This window comes from Nycticebus coucang, chromosome 24, assembly GCF_027406575.1.
Source record: "Nycticebus coucang isolate mNycCou1 chromosome 24, mNycCou1.pri, whole genome shotgun sequence".
In the NCBI taxonomy this organism is placed as follows: Eukaryota; Metazoa; Chordata; class Mammalia; order Primates; family Lorisidae; genus Nycticebus; species Nycticebus coucang.
The window spans coordinates 29,209,128-29,228,862 of NC_069803.1; the positions used below are offsets into that span (position 1 = coordinate 29,209,128).

At 42.2% G+C, this 19,735-nt stretch overlaps 1 protein-coding gene across 1 annotated transcript in view; it reads left to right on the top strand.

Moving 5' to 3' along the window:
• The first annotated feature begins 2,019 nt into the window (after nucleotides 1–2,019).
• The window catches only part of MTMR9 (myotubularin related protein 9), a 31,885-nt gene continuing 14,169 nt past the window's right edge, over nucleotides 2,020–19,735 (top strand). Inside the window, exons 1-5 of the mRNA XM_053578668.1 lie at nucleotides 2,020–3,034; nucleotides 8,490–8,598; nucleotides 12,625–12,750; nucleotides 15,540–15,713; nucleotides 17,611–17,828. Coding sequence (XP_053434643.1) covers nucleotides 2,853–3,034; nucleotides 8,490–8,598; nucleotides 12,625–12,750; nucleotides 15,540–15,713; nucleotides 17,611–17,828 — 809 coding nt within the window. The 5' untranslated portion in view covers nucleotides 2,020–2,852. The remainder of the gene's footprint in view (nucleotides 3,035–8,489; nucleotides 8,599–12,624; nucleotides 12,751–15,539; nucleotides 15,714–17,610; nucleotides 17,829–19,735) is intronic.

The window sequence follows — 19,735 nt, forward strand, 5'->3', positions numbered from 1 at the left end:
ACCCTGTTTCCCCGAAAATAAGACAGCGTCTTATTTTAAGGTGCGCTCCCAAAGATGAGCTAGGTCTTATTTTCAGGGGACGTCTTATCTTTCCTATAAGTAGGTCTTATTTTCGGAGGATGTCTTATTTTCGGGGAAACAGGGTATAATCTCAGGAGGAAACAGCAAATTATCTCAGGATGGCTGTCATGAAACTTGCCAGGGGCTGAAACTTGCCTGACCCTATGGCCAGGTAGTTTAGACAAGAATGTATTTGACTACAGCTTCTCTAAATTATTTTGATAGAACAGAAGCCTATCCCATTACTCGTTGAACTCCACTGCCATCTACTGTTCATATATAAAGTAATATATTCTGCTTCCCCATATTCTATTCTTTACTATTGAATTTTTTGGTTTCCTCAGATCTCAAGGGCTTTCCAGGCTTTGAGCTTCAACTAGAGTAAATGTAATTTTCCCTGTTATAATGAAACTTTATTATAGTTTTGCTTTAGCAATCCAGCATGATATTGACAATTTTCTTTCATGGGCAAAAAAGAATTTATGACTTTGTGGAATAGTAAACATTTTTTACTTAAAACAGTCATGGTTGGCTGAGGAGCCAATGGGGCGAAGCTACCATCTGTGGGATTATGACTGAACGCCTCTAAGTCAGAATCCCGCCCAGGGGGAACGATAGGGCAGCCTCGGTTGGCCTCGGATAGCGGGTCCCCCTTCGTCCTGGGAAACGGGGCGCGGCCGGAAAGGCGGCCGTCATGGCACGTTCGTGGGGAACCTGGTGCTAAACCATTCCTAGACGACCTGCTTCTGGGTCGGGGTTTCGTACGTAGCAGAGCAGCTCCCTCGCTGCGATCTATTGAAAGTCAGCTCTCGACACAAGGGTTTGTAAAAGAAGAAAAAAAAGAAAAAAAAAAACAGTCATGGTATTTTCATAGTTCTCCCCCCTCCCCAAAAACAGAAAGAAAAAAGCAATGGAATTACTGCAGAATTTCTCCCCCATCTGGCAGATATCCCTAAACTGGACATTTTTCTTGGCCACACTGTATTCAGTGTAAACCTTATTCGTCCTTCAAGGTTCCCCCTTCAAAGGATGCTTGACCTGCAAAACTTTCCCTAAGTCTTCACTTTGGAATTAAACTCTCCCTTCCACAATTGGTAATTGTCATATGAACCACACGAGGGAAGAAAAAGATAAAAATTCCAGTTTGAAAAATAGCTTTATCAATCACTTCCCTCATCTCTCCTTCTTTGTTGGTTCCTGTTTTTCTCTTGCAGACAAATAAGCTAGGCTCTCAGCTCTAACAATATTATAGTGTTTTAAGAAGTTTACAAAGGACAAGCACAAAAGCACGGAGAAGGGTTGGGTGATGTGTTGAGGTCCTGCAACTGACTTGGTGACTATTGTGAGATTTTGGCCAACTCACTGTTCTTAAGATACTACTTGTTGAGGATTTCAAAGGTCAATGAAGTAACAGCAGACCAAAGGACGTATTTCCCCTCTATTTCCTATTTTGGAATGAAAAATGTCAGTTTCGGTGAGGGACGTGGGAGAGGAACCAGCAAAGAGTATTATTTCAATAAATTTCCACCATAATTTAGGTGGGTGGAGAGGCTGTGCAGTGGCGACCAATGCACCGTCTTGGACTTCACAGAGTTCAGGCATTATTACAGATTAACTGGGTGTCCTCTGGGAGAGGATTAATCACTTCTTCGTACGAGCCGTGTATCTACATCTACCTAAATCAGGCGTCCTCAAACTTTGTAAACGGGGCCAATTCACTGTCCCTCAGACCGTTGGAGGGCGGGACTATAGTTTAAAAAAAAAAAAACTATGAACAAATTCCTATGCACACTGCACGTATCTTATTTTGAAGTAAAAAACAAAACGGGAACAAATACAATTCACACGGCTTCATGTGGCCCGCGGGCCGCAGTTTGAGGACGCCTGACCTAAATCCTTTTCACAGGTGTTTTTTATGCTTTTCCTCCATGGTTCAAGGTCACAGCTCGTGGCACGGCGCTCTGCAGAGTCCGAGGCTGGGCCCTGGGTCCTCTCTACCACCTGGCGGCTTCGCTGGGCAAACAATCAACAGTTTCCATCCCTTGCTTGCCCTCTCTTCACGGCGAATGCATAAATATCGTCGCAATTTAAGGCGTTGCATGCTCTGAAGAACTCCAGGGGTGGATACCACTCAATGGGAGGGAGGCGAGACTGGGTCCGCCTCTCGTGCCACGTTCCCAGGCCTTTTCTGATGAGGAATATGTGCAGCGGGTGAAGGTGCGGCGAGAGGGTGCAAAAGCTAAGAAAGCGTTTTCCGGTAGGAACTCAAGTCCTCGGTTCTGGTTGTGTGCCCGGAGGCATTTCCAACCGGACCCACACGGAGACGAGCTTCCGGCCCTAACCAGGGCGTCTTCCGCGTTTTGGCTCCGCTGCTTCCGCCCGCGGTTGTTCTAGGTTCCCTGGCGAGCAGCTACTTCCGCCCGCAGTCGCCAGCGGCCCTGGCTCGGAAGCTGGCCCGACAGCGGCCTTTTCCTCCTGCCCTCAGGCCGCCCACGCACGATCGCGTGCGCAGGTGACAGCAGCGTTCTCTGCGGCCGTGGCGTGGGCCTTGGTGACTGGACAGTGCGAGGGCGACTCCGGGCCCGGCCCAGCCCCGGCTCTGGACTTCGCGCGGCGGGCGTCGGGGCAGCAGGCCTGCGTGCGCACCCCGGCCTGGGGCGGGGCTCAGCCTCCCCGCCCGGCCCCGCCCCCGGCCCGCCCGGCGCGGGGTCACTCGGCTCCGCCCTGCGGCCGTGTAACTGCCGCGCACCTCCGGGGCTCGGCCGCCCCCAGGCTCCGGCCTCTGGGGGAACATGGAGTTTGCCGAGCTGATCAAGACCCCGCGGGTGGACAATGCGGTGCTGCACCGGCCTTTCTATCCTGCCGTCGAGGGGACCCTGTGTCTGACCGGCCACCACCTGATCCTGTCCTCCCGGCAGGACAACACGGAGGAGCTATGGCTCCTCCATTCAAACATCGACGCCATTGACAAGCGGTGAGTGTCCATCCCACCGCCTGTGCGGAGGAACCCGGGGGTCCTGCTGTGGGCTCCTGCAAAAACACTTCTAGTGCTTTCCTTGCGTCCGGTCGCCCATCTGGCTTGCAGAGTGAGCTCTCTCTGGCCTAGATTCAGGGTTTGAGTTGTAGAAAGCAGAAAGCCATACATACCAGGGATACCTGATAACTGTTCGTTGTGGTCTGAGTGGTCAGGGTTATCACGGGGTTACCATCCTGATTATCATTTTGGTACTAACACCGTTTGGGTGAATTTTCGACATTTCCTTTGTGTATGGTTACTTTTCACTCATTCATTTTCTCAGATTTACCTGGCATTTACTGGGTGCTGAGCTCTGTAAGGCATGAAGGAGGCGTAGAAGACAGGGACCTTTTAATTTGTTAGGGGTGAAATGAGAAACTATACACAATCTCCACAGTTCCCGGGAAGGGGCATGGTGTAATGGAAAGAGCACAAGTGAAATGCTCACATTGGAGTTTGTTCCTTTTAAGATATACAGTAGAACCACCTCCCTACACTGACCATCTCCTTAAAGTTGACCTAATTTTTATAGACTGGACATGCACCAGTGTAATACATGCACCACGTATTCAGTGTAAGTTCCTCATGTTGACCACCTCCATATGTTGACCAGTTTGTTACAGTCCCTTGGGTGGTCAACTTACAGAGGTTCTTTCTATTGTATTTCCTTATCCTGTTGATGTCTGTAGAAGCTGGAGCGACCACCATCTTTCTCATTGCTGATATTGGTAAATTGTGGCTTCTTCCTTTCTTCCTCATCAGCCTGGCTAGATTTTTTTTTTTTTGCAGTTTTTGGCCAGGGTTAGGTTTGAACCCACCACCTCTGGCATATGGGGCCAGCGTCTGACTACTTTGAGCCACAGGTGCTGCCCTAGATTTTTTTTTTGAGACAAGAGTCTCACTATGTTGATTTCAGTAGCGTGCTGTGGCATCACAGCTCACAGCAACCTCAAACTCTTGGGCTTAAGCGATTCTCTTGCCTCAGCCTCCCAAATAGCTGGGACTACAGGCGCCTGCCACAATCCCCCCCCCCCCACACACACACACTATTTTTTTTTGTTGTTGTTGTTCATTGTTCAGACCCGGGCCAGGACCGCCAGCCCCTGGGTATGTGGCTGGCGCCCTAGCTGCTGAGCCCTAGCTGCTGAGCTATAGGCACCTGAGCCTTTTTTTTTCTTTTTCTTTTTTGAGACAGTCTCACTCAGTCGCCCTGCGGTTGAGTGCCATGGCATTATAGCTTACACTAAGCAGTGGTTCTCAAACTTCCTAATGCTGCAACCCCTTAATACAGTTCCTCATATTATGGTGACCCCCAACCATAAAATTATTTTCATTGCTACTTCATAACTGTAATTTTGCTACTGTTATGAATCGTAATGTAAATATCTGATATGCAGGATGTATTTAGGTGACCCCTGTGAAAGGGTCGTTCAAGTCCCAAAGGGGTCGCGATCCACAGGTTGAGAACCGCTGACTTAAATTCCTGGGCTCAAGTGATCCTTTCACGTCAGTCTCCCAAGAAGCTGGGACTACAGGTGCCCGCCACAATGCCCAGCTAGTTTCTTTAGAGATGGAGTCTTGTTCTTGCTCAGATTGATCTCAAACTCCTGGGTTCAAACAGTCTGCCTGCCTCAGCATCCCAGAGTGAGCCGCCACGCTCAACCGGTTTATCACTTTTTTTTTTTGCAGTTTTTGACCGGGGTGGATTTGAACCCGCCACCTGTGGCATATGGGGCCAGCGCCCTACTCCTTTGAGCCACAGGTGCCACCCCCGGTTTATCACTTTTATTGACCTTTTTTCTCTACTGTTTTCTGTTTCAATTATTTTTACTCTGATCTTTATTATTTCATTTCTTCTGCTTTGTGTTTAGCTTGTTCTTTTACTAGTAAAGTGGAATCTGAGGTTAGCATAGGTTTTCTGAACTATGAATTTTGCCCTACATTCTGCTTTAATAGCATTCCACATTTTGTATTTTTGTTTTCATTCAGTTCATAATACCTTCTAATTTCCCTCTTGATTTCTTCTTTGACCCATACGTTATTTATGTTTTTTGGTTTCTGAATGTTTGGGTATTTTCCAGAAATTTCAGTGTTATTGATAGCTGATTTAATTTTATTGTGGTCAGATCATTTACTTGGTATGACTTGAATCCTTTTATTGGTTTAGACTTATTTTACAACCCCAAACATGGTCTATCTTGATTCCATGTGCCCTTAAAAAGAATGTGTACTCTACTATTGGATGGAATGTTCTATGAATACAAATTGGGTCAAATTGGTTGCTAGTGTTGTTCAGTCTTCAGAATCTTCTGATCTTGTTCTGCCTGTTATTGAGGTGAAGAGTCTTGAAACCTCTGACTGTAATTGTGGAATGAATCCTTTTTAGTTTTATCAGGTTTGGTTTACGCATTTTGAAGTAGTATTAGTAAGTGCACATACAATTAGGATTCTAATGTCTTCTTGATGAATTATGGCATTATGAAAAGACTTTATGCTTGGTAATATTACTACTTTGATAGTAATATAGCTGGCACTGACTGGTGTTAGTGTTATATATATTTTTCACTGTTTTATGTTTAACCTGTTTGTTTCTTTATATTAAAAGGATATAGTCGGGTCATTTTCATTTGACCATCTCTCCCTTTAATAGCGGTGCTTAATCCAATAATATTTAATATAATTATTGATATGGTTAGGTTCAAGCCTGTCACTTTGTTTTATGTCTTCATACTGTATGTTTTGTTTGTTCAATTTGATCTTTCTCGTCTTTTTCCTCTTTTGGTTTCTTTTGTATTGAATTGTTTTAAATGAGTCATTTTATTGGCTTATTAGCTGTAACTTTTTGGTGTTTTATTTTTGTGATTGCCTTATGGTTTATTGTATAATTTTAACTTACGCAGTCTGTCTCCAAGTGATCTTATACCATCATGTGTGTACACAGACACATTATATATAATGTATATATCATAATATATACATTGTAAAGTTGTGATTAATGCCATATGTTATTAAACGTTATTAAACTTTATACTACGTGTAGTACAGGAACCTTACAATAAATAATAAACTTTCATTATTTAAGTATGTAGTTAACATTTCTGTGCTCTTCATTTCTTTTTGTAATTTGGTATTTTCATCTGGTGTCATTTTCTTTCTTTGTTTTTTGAAATGGAGTCACACTCAATTGCCCTGGGTAGAGTACTGTGGTGTCCTAGCTCACAGCAACCTCAAACTCCTGGGCTAAGGTGATCCTCTTACTTCAACCTCTGGAGTAGCTGGGACTACAGGCCCTGGCCACAACACCCAGCTAATTTTTTCTATTTTTAGTAGAGACAGGGGTCTCGCCTTGCTCAGGCTGGTCGCTAACTCCTGAGCTCAGGTGATCTACCCACCTTGACCTCCCGGAGTGCTAGGATTTATAAGCATGAGCTCCCAACACCTTTTCTTTAACATTTGTTGTAGTGCAGATTTGCGGGTGTTGGATTTTTTAAATTTTGTATGTCTTATTTCATCTTTATTTTTGAAAGATAATTTTTGTTTAGTATAAAATTGTGTTGAAAGTATTCTTTTTTTTTTATTTTTATTTTTTGTAGAGACAGAGTCTCACTGTACCACACTCGGGTAGAGTGCCGTGGCCTCACACGGCTCACAGCAACCTCTAACTCTTGGGCTTATGCGATTCTCTTGCCTCAGCCTCCCGAGCAGCTGGGACTACAGGCGCCCGCCACAACGCCCGGCTATTTTTTTGTTGCAGTTTGGCCGGGGCTGGGTTTGAACCCACCACCCTCGGCTTATGGGGCTGGCGCCCTACTCACTGAGCCACAGGCGCCGCCGAAAGTGTTCTTGTAAACGTTCAGTAGTTTAAAGATGTTGGTCTTATTTCTTCTCACTTATGTTGTTTACCAGAAGAAATCTGTTGCTAGCCTTATTTTTGTTCCTCTGTCTGTAACTAGTCTTTTTTTCCCCTTCTGGATTTTTTAAAGATTTTCTCTTTATCACCAGTTTTGAGTAGTTTGATTTTGATATGTGTTGTTGCAGTTTGATTTCTTTTGCTTGGATCTGTTGAGCTTTTTGGTTTTTCAGGTGGGAAGGTAAATCATCTTACCATCTACGCTGAAAGTTGAAGTGCTAAGAGTACAATTTTTGAACATCTGTTTTAATGAAAGGCATTTCATTGTATTGATCAGTTGTGCATGTCTCGTGGAATCTTTTTGTGTGTGTGTATGGTTTTGGCCGGGGCTGGGCTTGAACCCGCCACCTCTGGCATATGGGGCCGGCGCCCTACTCCTTTGAGCCACAGGCGCTGCCCTGGAATCTTTTTAAATAGGATTTGACCAGTGTTAATATATGCCTGTCAAAATTAACATGGTAGTGAATGTGAGACATGAGAGTGCTTACAATTAAGGTGGTACATGGAGAGAGTAGATGTAGGAAGTGGGTAAAATGTAAATAAAATTATCAGCTTTTGATCAATCTAAGAATTCCTAGTTTAGGGACTATTCGTGGGAAAGCATTGAGGCAATCAGTGACAAGGCAAAACAAAAAAAAAGCAGAGCTATCAGCAAGTATAAACAGAACAAAACAATGAGAACTATTCCAACTAAGGTAAAATTGACGTTAAATTTGTATGAAACTTACTGATAGAAAATGATATGACATTTACTCTAGTAGAGATACTACAAGTTCATAATTTTTAAATATTGAAAAAGATGTTTTAGGCTGGGTGTGGTGGCTCATGCCTGTAATAATCCTAGCACTTGGGGAGCCTGAGGTGGGTGGATTGCCTGAGCTTGCAGGTTAGAGACCAGCCTGAGCAAAAGCGAGACCTCATCTCTAAAAATAGCTGGGTGTTGTGGCAGGCACCTGTAGTCCCAGGTACTTGGGAGGCTGACACAAGGATCGCTTGAGCCCAAGAATTTGAGGTTGCTATGATCTATGATGCCACAGCACTCTACCGGGGGTGAAACTCTGTCTCAAAAAAAGTGAAACTCTGTCTCAAAAAAAAAAAAAGGAAAAGGTATTTTAAATGGACTGCTGCAAGATTTTGGAAATAAGTGAAATCTCTGAAATAAACTATTTTCCAGTGTTTTAGAAATCTGTCTCTACAAACACCGAACACATTAATTGTAGGTCTTTTTTCTATTCTTTGAAGTAAGGCCCCAAATCAAATAATCTCCATTAAAAGATTTAGTCGAATGTGCATTACTGTATGTATCTGAAAAATTTTAAAAATACCTATGTTGTAAGTTACAGCTCACATTTTAATGATGCAGACTGTTCTCCTCCGTGAGTAGGCTAATTAGGGAGAAGCTGAACACAGACGGTGATTATAACTATATTCTGTTTTCAAAGATAATCATGTATTTGAAGTTAGGAATATGTGTTTCTAAGCATGATTTGTAATTTCTTACAGATTTGTGGGATCACTGGGTACCATCATCATAAAATGTAAAGATTTTCGAATTATACAGTTGGATATTCCTGGAATGGAGGAATGTTTGAATATAGCCAGTTCCATTGAGGTGAGTATTTTGGAGGCGGAATCTGATTGATTATATCATGACTCAATACAGCTCTTATGTTTTCTCAATAGATATTTGGTCACGTTCTCAGACTCAGATCCTGCAGCCTGGTAGGAAAAGCCCCCTGATTCACTGTTACTATGAGTGCATGTTGTTGACTTACAGCAGCATTTACTGTTACTCTTTTTATATAAGTAACGCTGTTGCATGAATTTCTTAGAATTCCATGGAATTATGGTCTAATGTGGTCTAATGGAATTTCCATGAGTTCATATTGATCAAATAATTAGGATTTAGTAAAGAAGTTCTTGTGGAGAAATTTTAAACTTTTGCTTGATATTTCATAGTCACTATACAAGTCTTGATATTTTCTCTGTGAATATGCATGTGAATTTGTGAACTCATTTTTCTGTTTAGTGGGTTTGCCCCAGTAAAATCCTGTGTGGAATTTTAAACCCATAAAACAGAGTTAGAATTGGTTTTGGTTGAGTTATGATGGGCAGGTAATGATTAGGGAGAAGCCTTTGTTAATTTGACCTTCCCACCTGCCCTCTGAGGGCTTCCTCGGAGATGCTGAAAACCTCTAGTGAGAGTCAGTTGAGTCCAGTGTTTACTTTTCTGCCAGATTAGCAGCTAGAATTGGAATTGTGTTTCTTGAATATACTAGTATATCTTTTTAAGGAATGAAATCTTAGAAGTCTGAGTAGAAATATTAATAACATATTACAATGTGATTATTGGATCTCCCTGTAACAGCACACTTTGCTTCTTGATTTTACTGCTTGGTCCCTTACGAGCATTGGTAAGGTACTTGACCTCTCTGACCATTAGTTTCTTTTCATAAAATGAGTATAACTTAAATTTTAGGGCTATCATAAGAATTATATTAGTTCTTAGAATATAGAATCCTTAGAATACTATGTGGCAAATAGCAGCTACCATTGGAGGGCCTCTGTCATTTATTTAGTATACTTGCGTGTTGGAACTTTTTTTTTAATTGGTGTTGAAAAAAATATGTAACATAAAATTTATAATCCATGGCTGGTTTGGATGATAAATTTAGCACTTTGGTAGGCTGAGGCTGGAGGATGGCTTGAGGCCAGAAATTCAAGGCTTCAGTGAGCTATGATTGTACCACTGCACTCCAGCCTGCGTGACAGAGGGAGACACTGTCTCAAAAAAAAATAAATAAATAAAAACTTTAGGCTCTAACCATTTCTAAGTATATGGCTTAGTAGTGTATAATAATTATATTCACTTTGTTGTGCGGTAGATCTCTGGGACTTTTTCATTTTGGAAAACTGAATCTATATCCACTAACCAACAACTCCCCATTTCCATCTCCCTGCTCCGTGATAAGCCCCATTCTGCTCTCCGTGTCTGTCTCTGAATCGACCACTTTAGATCTTACAGAAGTGGAACAGTATTTGGCTTTTTGTGACTGGCTTTTTTCACTTGGCATAATATCTCCACGGTTCATCTGTGTTGTAAATGGTAAAAGAATTTCCTTCCTTTTTAAGGCTGAATCATATTCTATTGTAAGTGTAGATATGGTGAGACTTTTAAGTTATTTCTTTTGTAAAGCAATTATCACCAATGGCTGTAGTCCTTTGCTTGATTTTAGTAAATGTGAATTTCCATATATCAATTTGCTTAAGACAGGAAATGTTTGCTTTATGTTTACACAAACAATATTGACCATTGATCGGGTTAAAAATACTAGATAATTTTACTTGAATAATGTAAAATTTAAATTGAAGAACTTGGGGTGGTGCCTGTGGCTCAAGGAGTAGGGTGTCGGCCCCATATACCGGAGGTGACGGGTTCAAACCCGGCCCCAGCTAAAAACTGCAAAAAAAAAGAATAAATTGAAGAACTTGAACTGTTTTCTTCCCATTGATTCTAACCACTTTGGTATACACTTAAATTTTAAATTGCCTTCTTTTAGATCACTGTCATCAAATTATGTCAGTTAACCTTATGTTGACAGTATTTTCTACAGATACATTGCTTTTTTTCTGTCCAATTAATCTGGGCTTTGGGTCCAAAAAATGTTCCTGGCTTAGCCATTTAAAGGGAACAAAAAGCCTTAAACATCTGTAACTAGGATTTTGTTTGCTATTTAAACAGGAATAGAGAAATAGAGGAACAGCTGTTGCGGAACTGAGTGGATGGCATGTAACATGTTCCTTTTTGCTAAAATTTTACTTCAGGAAATGAGAAGATGACCTATTTGTCTTACCCATTTGTTAGCTGGCTGTAAGACATGATGTTCGGTTTCTAAGTTGAACTCATGTCCCAGTATTTGGGCAGAGGCTTCTGTCCCACTTGAGTTGAGAATGTGCTTTTTTTGTTTTTGTCTTCCAGTTATGAGGGTGGATTTTCACTGACTAGTCGGCATTGTTCTTATCTCTTTGTGACCAGAAATCTGTAAGGTGGTTGGCTGATTAGAGATGTTGCCTGCAGTGAAGCAAAGTCGTGAAGAGGCAAAAAAGCATGTTCCCTTGCTGATTCCCTCCCTCGGCTTTAATCAGCTGTTTAAGCAGTGCTGTAGATGTGTGTGTGAACATATAGCTCTTTAGAGACTGACTCACATGGAAGTGCTTAGCACTGCAAAGAAACCAGGAATTATGAGCTGTCCTCCTCATCTGACCTCAGCAGATGAGTGGTGTACGGACTGACTTTCCAGCGTGGTGAACACGTGTGTGAACATGTGAATTTGGCTTCTGGCGCTTTTCTAGCACAGTCCCCTTACCTCCTACCATAGCACAGATGAGTTGTTCATTGGGCTTTTGTTCGTTTGGGGGTTTTCTGTTTTGTTTTGTTTTGTTTTTTTGTAGAGACAAGGTCTCATTTTGCTTCTCTGAAATTCCTGGACTCAAACAGTCCTCCTGCCTCAGACTTCCAAAGTGCTAGGGTTATAGGCAAGAGCTACCGTGCCCAGGTGAACCATGCCCAGCCTGAACTGTTTTTTGTAATCAGGAATTTGCATACCCAAATATATTCTTTGTGTGTGTGTGTGTGTGTGTGTGTGAGACAGCCTTGTTTTTTTGAGACAACATTAGCTTACAGCAACCTCAAACTCTTGGGACAGGTGATCCTCTTGCCTCAGCTTCCTGAGTAGCTGGGACTATACGCACCTGCCACAATGCCAGGCTAATTTTTTTTTTCCTATTTTTTTAGTAGAGATGGGGTCTTGCTCTTGCTGGTCTTGAACTCCTGAGCTCAAGCAGTCTGCTCACCTTGGCCACCCAGAGTGCTGGGATTATAGGCCTGAACCACTGTGCCCAGCCTCAAATGTATTCTGCCGCACTCACAGAATCCCATTGGAAGAGTAATTGGCAGGCACTTGGTTTTCCAAATTGTAGCAAGAAGTCTGAGGAAGCTTTTTTTCTGTGTAACTGCCTTTTGGAATTGTAATGTTTTCAGTTCTCTCAGCATTAATGCATTTAAAGGAAAATACCTATCTCTAGTGATATAAAATATAATTGCACGTCCAAATACGAGTTACTCACTGCCTGTCAGAGTGGTTGCTGACTTGCATTTGAAATAGTGGTGGTGCTGACAGATGGCAGCAGCTCTGATCTAAGTCAGACATCCATATCTGGCTTCTGTTTGGTGTGACAGGCAGCCAAAGATGATGATACAGAAGTGGAGAAAAATTTATATGTACATAGAAGTGGATAATGGATTATACAGTCATGTTCTTAAAGTTTTCTGTTTTGAGTTGGTGGGGAGAAGGCTTCATGACTTACAGACTGAAAGAAAAATAACTGGATGGAGACATGTTCATTAAACTGCTGCACTGCTTGTCTGTTACTGAATAAATCCCGGGCCTGATCCTTCTGTGACCTACTGTCCCTGTGGTAACTTCATTCTGAGAACATGTTCAGTTGTTAGAGAAATGTGTTGGGTACCCATCATTACACAGGCCATATTTGCTTAATAACCAATTTGTTAGTTAGAACGTGTTTCAAATTGTGGTGTGTTCCTTTTTCCTTTCTTTCTTCCCTTTCTGCCCCCTAGGCATTGTCTACGCTGGACTCCATCACTCTGATGTACCCTTTCTTTTATCGGCCCATGTTTGAAGTGATAGAAGACGGCTGGCACTCGTTCCTTCCTGAGCAAGAGTTTGAGCTCTATTCCGGAGCTGTGAGTTAACTTTTGAGAACTATGAATAATGAAAAGTAACTTACCACTTTATTTTATTTGTGAATATGATCACTTCTGTTGAAGAGTTAAAAGGTGAAGTTAACTTATCGATGCTTAAAAGAAGTATATTACATTCATATGTTGCTTAATGACAAGGCTTCATTCTGAGAAATGCGTCATTTCTCTTAAAATATGGTATCCATAACATTTAATGTAACTTGGAACTGTTGCTAATGGCTTAAGGTAGCCTAAAGTTGCATTAGCTGTTTTGAGAATAAAGTTACTAATGAAGTAAACTAAAATTCCTACATCTTTTTACATTAAGAGATCCCACCTGTGTTTTTATTATTTTACTTTTACTTATATTCAAAACTTTTTTTCTGCTAGATATTCTCTTTGGGGGATAAGTTAATTATTTAAGTAATTTGTGTAATTGAAGTTTTATTTTCCTGCAAATTTTATAATCTACACATTTAATAAAAACCTCTGTAATGATCTGGGATATTCTAATTGCTAGAATTTTGAAATTTAAGATGAGCAAAACATGGTCTCTTCTAGTTCTTCCAAGTCTAATTATACATCAAGCACATAAAATAAGAGCTAATAAAAGTATCCACAGGCATGGGGAAAATGGCATTATTAGATTTGTGTTATAGAAAGCCAATTCTGGGCTGGGTGCGGTGGCTCAGGCCTGTAATCCCAGCACTCCGGGAGGCCAAGGTGCATGGATCACCTGAGCTTAGGAGTTTGAGACCAGCCTGAGCAAGAGTGAGACCCTGTCTCTTAAAAAAAAAAAATAGCCAGGTGTTGTGGTGGGCACCTGTAGTCCCAGCTACTTGAGGGGCTGAAGCGGGAGAATCGCTTGAGCCCAAGACTTTGAGGTTGCTGTGAGCTACCGTGATGCCATAACACTGTATTGAGGGTGACAAAGTGAGACACTGTGTCAAAAAAATAAAAATAAAGAAACAAAAAAGGAATTGGTGATCTTCCCCCTGGATGTGAGAGGTAAATAGTGGATGGTGTCTAGGCCGATACCACTGAGACAGAAAAGCTGGGAAAGGAAACATACGTGTCAGGGAAGGAGCTGAATCATTTTGGAGATGGTAAGTTCAGAGGGCCTGCATGGTGCATGTTCAGTATCCCCACGACGCAGGTTAGAGCTTGTTTGAGAGATCGGTGTCAAAAATGAAAAATGTAAGTGACCTGTGCATTGTGGAAACCACGGGAGAGGCTTTGATTGCCTCAAGCAGTCTTGTTGAGAGGCTAGCTTAGCAGTCTCTTAGATGATTTCTGTCCGTCTGTGCTACCAGGGACACGTGCACGTATGTATGTGTGTATAAATACACACACCTCCCTGACAAATGGATCCTTTCATTATTATGAAATGACCTTTATTTCATAGTATTCTGGATCTTGAAATCTTCTTTTTTAATTTGGAATTAATACTGCTATTTCTGCCTTTTTACACTTACTGCATGTATAACTTTTTTTTTTTTAGAGACAGATTCTCAGTTTGTTGCCCTTAGTACAGTGCTGTGGCGTCACAGCTCACGGCAGCCTCCAGCTCTTGGGCTTAGGCGATTCTCTTGCCTCAGCCTCCCAAGTAGCTGGGACTACAGGCGCCCGCCACAACGCCTAGCTATTTTTGTTGTTGCAGTTTGGCCAGGGCCGGGTTCAAACTCGCCATTCTCAGTGTATGGGGCTGGCACCCATGTATAACTTTTTCTATCCATTTATTTTCAACCTACCTATGTCTTTACCACGTCTTGTACACAGCATATATTTGGGCCTTACTTTTTTTTTCTTTAATTGATTCTGACAATCTGTGCAAGATACAGAATTCAGAGTTGGCAGGTTTTATGTCTTTCAACACTTTAAAAACTTTGTGTGCTGGTCTCCATCATGTCCACCTACTGAATAGTAAAGCAAAGAGAACAGCACAAAATTAACCAGAGAGAAAAGACTAATTATCTAGATTTTTTTAGATTAGAAGAGAAAAAAATTTGATAAACATCTTGGATTTAGAGGGAATTTACTTAATCTGATAAAGTGTAGCTACCAAAACTAAAAACGTACAAAAATTAAATCTTTATCCTTCTCTTTAAGTCTGTGGTTCTCAACCTTCCTAATGCTGCAATTTATTTTCATTGTTAAAAAGGGGTCGCGACCCACAGGTTGAGAACTGCTGCTTTAAGTTAAAGAATGAGGCGAAGGTGCCTACCTCATTACTCCTAATCAGCTCCCCAAGACAGGAAGGGAAAGTACAAGGCAGAAGGGTTGAAGTAAAAGAAGCAGAGTTGCTATTCTTTGTTGATTATATGCTTGTTTGCACAGGAAAATGAAAGAATCTTGAGATTATAAGTATGTTTCTATGTCAGATAATTTTGATAGAGTTATATAGCTGTAATTAAAATGCAACAAAAATTATAAAGTTTCTGGAAATATATCTAAGGAGAGATATCTAAGACTTACTGAAAGCCTTACAAAACTTTATGGGAAAAATTAAAGCTTAATCAATGGACAGACACTATGCTTATGGGCAGGAAGATGGAATATTATAAAGATGTGATTCATCCTCTCTGAACTGATCTATAAAGTCAATACAGTTTTATTAATAAATCCTCAGTTTTTGTGTAACCTGATAAAAGTTACACGAAAGATTAAAGGACCAACAGCAGCCAGTGAAAGCTGATCTCTAAGGTCTCTTTTAGTTGTTTAGATTATTTTGAGACATTGAGCTTCTTGCTTAGCATTGAAGTATTTTGTGTTTTTCATTTTGTGTTTTTCAGACCAGTGAATGGAGGCTAAGCTATGTCAATAAGGAATTTGCTATCTGTCCCTCATACCCTCCAATTGTCATAGTGCCCAAATCCATTGATGATGAAGCTCTCCGGAAGGTAGCTACATTTCGACACGGAGGGCGCTTCCCAGTACTAAGCTATTACCATAAAAAAAATGGAATGGTGAGTGCACAGTTCTACTACTTGGTCTTAGAAAGGTTCCCCCTGTCTGTGTCTGTCCACTGAAGTGCTTGGTCAGGTCTCTCCCACTAGGACTGACCAGGACTTGCCACCTGTAACTTTCAGAGACTCAGGAGTATGGGGTCTTCTGTGTTGAGGATACGACTGAATCGTTCCCACGATCCTGCTTGTCCTCAGAAAGCCCCGCTAGAAAATGAAGCTAATGTTTATTTAATGATAAGAGCAATGTTTTTTTTTGTTTGTTTGTTTTGTTTTTTTTTTTGCAGTTTTTGGCTGGGGCTGGGTTTGAACCCGCCACCTCCAGTAAATGGGGCCAGTGCCCTATTCCTTTGAGCCACAGGCACTGCCCAGAGCAATGTTCTTAAGATAGAAAAAGGAGAAATTTCTCTGCCCAGAATAATGTATGATGTGAATTGAGCAGACATTTTTATTTTCAAAGGGAGAAGAGTGACAAATGTCATTTAGTCACAACTTTAGTAATCACAGGAATCGGGACTGAATAGGCAAGGGTTCACTGGGAATTTGTCTCCTAAATATTTTCTAAATCTCTTTCTCCCCTCTCATTTTCTTTCAGCAATAAACTCTGCTTCTCATTTTGAAATACAGTAATAAATTAGTGGATGAGTTATAGCTGTCTTCCATTTTCCTTTTTCTCCCCAGTAATATGTCAAAAAATGGATATTTAGGATAAAAAGATGCTTAAAAATTTAGTTTTGGCATTAGGCTTGCTTCGTAGAATTGCTCGTCAGAAGGATTTATTATAAAGCATTTTAACAATTGATACTAAATGTTGTGTGTCCATTTGAATGGGAAGTGCTTTCTGAAAGGTAACCATTGTCATCCTTTGGGTAACCTTTCTTAAGGTCATATTAAAGGTCAAGGTGATTAAGATAACAGTATATACTGGTGGTCTCTTAAATTACTCTAAATCATTTACCAGGAAAGAGATTAGTAAAGTAGACGATTTTTTTTTTGTTTGTTTGTTTTAGAGACAGAGTCTCACTTTGTCGCCCTCGGTAGAGTGCCTTGGTGTCACAGTTCACAACAACCTCCAGCTCTTGGGCTTAGGTGATTCTCTTGCCTCAGCCTCCCGAGTAGCTGGGACTACAGGCGCCCGCCGCAACGCCTAGCTATGTTTTGTAGTTTGGCCAGGGCTGGGTTTGAACCCGCCACGCTAGGTATATGGAGCTGGTACCCTACTCACCGAACCATAGGCACTGCCCGATAATGATTTTTCTTTTTTTTTTTTAAGTTTCTAAAGCAAACTTTTCAAAATACATAGCTGATCGGGTAGTCTTTGGAGACAAGTGGTTAATGCTGCAAAGGATGGCAGAGACCACTGGAGAATAAATAATGATCAAGCAGCTTTTGAAGTATTGAAAATGATTCCCCAAGCACAAAGAATAGCCATGACCTTTTAAATTTTGCCATTGGTGCCTTTCCTCTTTAGAATGCTTGTGAAGATCTGTTAACCCGATGTATACGTAGTTGAAGTCCAGGTTTATTGGTTCAGAGGCCATTATCATTATTATTATTATCATCATCATCATCATCATCTTCATTACAGGGCCTGGTCTGCCAGGTACTTGATTCCCAGACTAAAGGAATTGTAGTATTTGATCTTAAAGAAGTGATATAATTTATTGTGGGGAAGTATTTTGAGGTAGTAGGTGGAAAAAATGTGTAAAAATGCAAGATTTATCTGTTTTTAGTTATTAACTATTGTCAATACATGCAGATATTTTCTTGTTTTCAGGTCAGATCCATCTCCAGAGTGCCCCACAGTTGTTTCTGAAATACTCTTAATCTTGCTGACTTCTTTCTGTTTTCAGAAACTTTAAAAGCAACTGTAATTGATGCAGCCGTATTGTGCTTTTAGGTAATTATGCGAAGTGGTCAGCCACTCACTGGCACAAATGGCAGGAGGTGCAAGGAAGATGAGAAGCTCATCAATGCCACCCTCAGGGCCGGAAAGCGCGGCTATGTCATCGACACCCGCCCTCTAAATGTGGCTCAGCAAGCCAGGGCCAAAGGAGGTGGCTTTGAACAAGAAGCTCATTATCCCCAGTGGAGGCGAATTCATAAGTCAATTGAGAGGTAAGCGATCCCAGGGGTAGAAAGGAGTCTTATTTGAAGTTATTAAAATGGGTAAGCTCTTAGCTGTCCAAAATCACAGGTACTCAAATGAACCTGTACGTTAATCTAGGGTCAGTTATTGGCTGGACATCTTAATGTGTTTTGGGTTTTTGGGGGCGGCGGGGGTCAGCTTTACTAAGGTTTAATTGACAGATAAAAATTATACAGGGTAGACATAAAGTTTGTGTGAAATTTAAAATAGTTTACAAGGCGAGCGAGGTGGTTCACACCTGTAATCCTAGCACTCTGGGAGGCCAAGGCAGGTGGATCACCTGAGCTCAGGACTTCGAGACCAGCCTAAACAAGAGCAGACCCCATCTCTAAAAAAATAGCTGAGCATTGTGATGCTCACTTGTAGTCCCAGCTACTTGGGAGGCTGAGGCAAAAGAATCGCTTCAGCCTAAGAGTTTGAGGTTGCTGTGAGCTATGAGGTCACAGCACTCTACCAAGGGTGACAAAGTGAGACTCTGTATGGAAAAAAATAAATAAATAAATTAGTTTAACATAGTGAATTGCACGTGAACTTTGTGTCTACCCTGTATAGATTTATGGTATACAATGTGTTGTTTTCATATACGTGTACATTGTGAAGTGTTTCACTCAAGCTAATTAACATATTTCACCATACATACTTTTTTTGGTGGCGAACATTTAAGATCTATGCCCCTAGCAATTTTTGAGTATACAGTATGTTGTTACTAACTATAGTTACCATCTTGTATAATAGATCTCCAAAACTTATTCCTTCTGTTTTCTGTAAGTGGGAGATGTTTGAGTGCTTCTGGTTGAGCAGGAGGGAGCTGGAGCTAAAAAACAGTGGGATCCAGGCTGGTCTGGGGTATCACTGATGCCTGGCGTCCAGTGTCAGGTCTGGGGTATCACTGATGCCAGGCGTCCAGTGGTAGGTCAGGGTGTCACTAATGCCAGGCGTCCAGTGGTAGGTCAGGGGTGTCACTGATGCCAGGCGTCCAGTGTCGGGTCAGGGGTGTCACTGATGCCAGGCGTCCAGTGTCGGGTCAGGGGTGTCACTGATGCCAGGCGTCCAGTGGTAGGTCAGGGGTGTCACTGATGCCAGGCGTCCAGTGTCAGGTCAGGGGTGTCACTGACGCCCGGCGTCCAGTGTCAGGTCAGGGGTGTCACTGACGCCCGGCGTCCAGTGTCAGGTCAGGGGTGTCACTGACGCCAGGCGTCCAGTGGTAGGTCAGGGGTGTCACTGATGCCAGGCGTCCAGTGGTAGGTCAGGGGTGTCACTGATGCCAGGCGTCCAGTGTCGGGTCAGGGGTGTCACTGATGCCAGGCGTCCAGTGTCGGGTCAGGGGTGTCACTGATGCCAGGCGTCCAGTGCCCGGGTCAGGGGTGTCACTGGTGCCAGGTGTCCAGTGCCGGGTCAGGGGTGTCACTGGTGCCAGGCGTCCAGTGTTGGGTCGGGGTGTCACTGGTGCCAGGCGTCCAGTGTTAGGTCAGTGGGAATAAGATTACAGAGGTAGGCCGAGCATGGTGGCTCCTGCCTATGATCCCAGCACTCGAGGAGGGCTGGGGGGGGGGTGCATTACCTGAGCTCAGGAGTTTGAGTCCAGCCTGAGCAAGATTGAGACCCTGTCTCTACTAAAAATAGAAAAGCTAACTGGGCACTATGCCAGGCGCCTGTAGTTCCAGCTGCTCGGAAGGCTAAGGCAAGAGGATTGCTTGAGCTCAAGAGTTTGAGGTTGCTGTGACCTACGATGACACTATGGCACTCTACCCAGGCAACAAAGTGAGACTGTCTCAACAGCAACAATAAAAGGATTGCAGACGTAATCTGTTGCAAAATGATTACATCCCCTAGTCAGATAATCCAGTTACATGAATGCGTTTTAATCTTTTCAGAT